The sequence below is a fragment of the Charadrius vociferus genome, unplaced genomic scaffold, assembly GCF_000708025.1.
Source record: "Charadrius vociferus isolate BGI_N301 unplaced genomic scaffold, ASM70802v2 scaffold917, whole genome shotgun sequence".
NCBI lineage: Eukaryota > Metazoa > Chordata > Aves > Charadriiformes > Charadriidae > Charadrius > Charadrius vociferus.
In genome coordinates, this window is record NW_009649175.1 from 915,259 (window position 1) to 917,747 (window position 2,489).

General features: G+C 50.0%; 1 protein-coding gene across 1 annotated transcript; it reads left to right on the forward strand.

Moving 5' to 3' along the window:
* The first annotated feature begins 509 nt into the window (after positions 1-509).
* On the forward strand, positions 510-2,368 carry PLA2G1B (phospholipase A2, group IB (pancreas)). Its single transcript, XM_009888617.1, has 4 exons — positions 510-543; positions 623-782; positions 1,478-1,605; positions 2,247-2,368. Exons 1-4 carry the CDS (start codon positions 510-512, stop codon positions 2,366-2,368), a joined length of 444 nt encoding a protein of 147 aa, XP_009886919.1.
* Positions 2,369-2,489: the final 121 nt, after the last annotated feature.

Here is a 2,489-nt window from a genome sequence, read left to right on the forward strand (position 1 = left end):
CTTGAATTTTTTCAGTTCAGCTCACGCCAAATCGCCATTTGGGAGAGTGGGTAACCTGTACCTTATTCTCTGAATTAGGCCAGGAGAATCCATGGAGAGATGCAGGATTAATGATAAGAAGGATACCATAAACAGAGGATGACGGTATTAGTAGGATTTCCGATTGGAAAATTGCCATCAATTTCTAACATAACTACCACACTGCTGCTATTTTTCAGTAGAGGGCCCTTAAAAATGTTCAGATCTTTCAGGCTGGCTTCTAATATTAAAAGATTTTAATAGCAAAAATCTAGAGGGCAAATATTTGCCTTCCTGGCTTTCAGAGATTTAACTCCACTGACCTTCAACTGGTCATGTCACAACCTGCTGCCCACAGCCTCCGATGGAAGAAGTCTGCATTTAGTAATATAAATACTGCCTTGTTTATCTCATACCCATGTCAAGGTGAGCTTGTCATATAAAGAGCTGCATTTTCTTTAGCACCAGCCTCTCTGTGAAGTCCTCCGAGAATGAAGTCCCTGGCTCTGCTTTTCCTGCTGTCCGGTGTGTAGGTGGCACCCCCCTAGCACCCCCCTGAACTGGTAACACCATGCCTAACTCTAACCTTTGCGTCTCTTCTCAGTGGGTGCAGCCAGCGCTGCTGTCTCACCTCGGGCTGTGTGGGAGCTTCGCAGTATGATCAAATGCACCATCCCGGGCAGCCATCCTCTGCTGGACTTCGCGGACTACGGCTGCTACTGTGGCTTGGGAGGCAAGGGGACTCCCGTGGATGAGCTTGACAGGTTTATGACTTTGCTTTTACAAACCTCTTTCCTTGCCTGCACTTTCACAGTTCTGCGTGCCAGCTATGTCTCAGCTGGCTCTGCCTATAAATATTCATAAAACACTCTGCCTGCTGTGAATGAAGCTTTCTTTCAAAGCTGATTCAAGGAAAAAAGGACATGTAGTATCACACCTTGATGCCTTATTACTAAGATAAAATATAATCCCAACAACTCTTTTCTCTTCCGTGGCAGCTACGCTGCACTCATTCCAGCACGGTTTTTTGCAGCAGTTCTATGCCAGTTGCCTGGACACAGCTCTGAGCGCACACTGCCCAGTGCACGACCATCAACACATGCAAGGTCGAGCTGCAAAATGCTAAAAAGGGGCTTGGGCAGTTTAGAGATAACACAAGGCTGATAGCCAAACGCGGTGAATTGTGTCAGCTGTTAGCTCTTCAGCTACCGGGCACTGACGGGCTGCGTAGGGTAAGTGCTGGCTTTTGCTTTCCCTGGTCCATTGTCCCAATGGGCAACTGTGAAGACGCTCCAGTAAGTACATGGGCACCAGGCACCTCTTGGACCATTAGCAGGCAGAACTGTGTCCCTTTGAAGTCCTTTGTGTCTGCTCTCTTATCACTGGGTATCTCTTTTTTTTTTGTGTGTGTGAGTTTGCATTTCTGGTATTTTCTGACCTCTTCCTCCTCATTTCCCAGGTGCTGTCAAGTGCATGATAACTGCTACTCAGAGGCAAAGAAACTAGATTCATGCAGATTCCTCGTGGACAACCCCTACACTGAGATGTACAGCTTCAGCTGCTCCAGCGGGGAGATTACGTGTCACAGTATGTCCACTTCCACTATCACTCTGCTTCAAACGTTACTCCAGTCTCTCTCCGGACAGATCGGGGCTGTGTGACACTGGATGCTGCTGTGGCAGGAAGGTGCCACACAACTCCCTGCTGGGGGGCTGCTTGTTACAAACGGGGCACCTCACGTGGGCACCAGAGGGATTATTCTCCACATAGCACACAATTTAAAGTTTATGGAAGATAGGTGATATCACAGTACATAGGGAAGCCTGTCCCCTCTTCAGGGGATTGCATCCCTGTGGTACTTTTCTTGCAGTCCCTTTAATGGCAGTATTGCGGAGAGCAAGAGTATCCCAGAGCGCAGCATGCCAACTGGGAAGTGTTGCACAGCTTTTGCCAGGCAACTCTAATGTAATGGTGGAGCTTTTATAGGGCTCTCAGAGTGAGATAAATAGCAGACAGGCTGGCAAACAGAACTGCAGGGAAGGAAGGAGATTGCTGGGCCAGACCACACAGCTTTAGGGCCAGGGGCTTAGGAAGGAGAAGCACATACACCCCCAAAATGACGGCACCAGTGAAATGGCAATGCCCTGGCAGCAGAAGGGCCTCCCTGAGTCACTGCTGTGCCTGGCAAAGGAGCTGCAGGGTCTGACCGCTGCTGCTCTCTCCTCTAGGCAAGAACAACGAGTGCGAGATGTTCATCTGCAACTGCGACCGCACTGCTGCCATGTGCTTTGCCAAGGCGCCCTACAACCCCCAGTACGCCAAACTGGACACCAAGAAATACTGCAACTAGTCATCGTCGATCCTCCTCCTCCTCCTGCCCCTGAGGGCAGCAACAGTCCCGCGGCGGCCCGTTACTAATAAACGCCTCGCAACGACCCAGCGCGTCCCACCTACTGCCTGCGCCGCGCTGA

Excerpts from the sequence above, each read along its gene's own strand:
- PLA2G1B (XM_009888617.1), top strand. The coding sequence starts at position 510 with ATGAAGTCCCTGGCTCTGCTTTTCCTGCTGTCCG. Across the intron at positions 783-1,477 it reads CCCGTGGATGAGCTTGACAG|GTGCTGTCAAGTGCATGATA; the intron begins GTTTATGACTTT and ends CTCATTTCCCAG. Across the intron at positions 1,606-2,246 it reads CGGGGAGATTACGTGTCACA|GCAAGAACAACGAGTGCGAG; the intron begins GTATGTCCACTT and ends TCTCTCCTCTAG.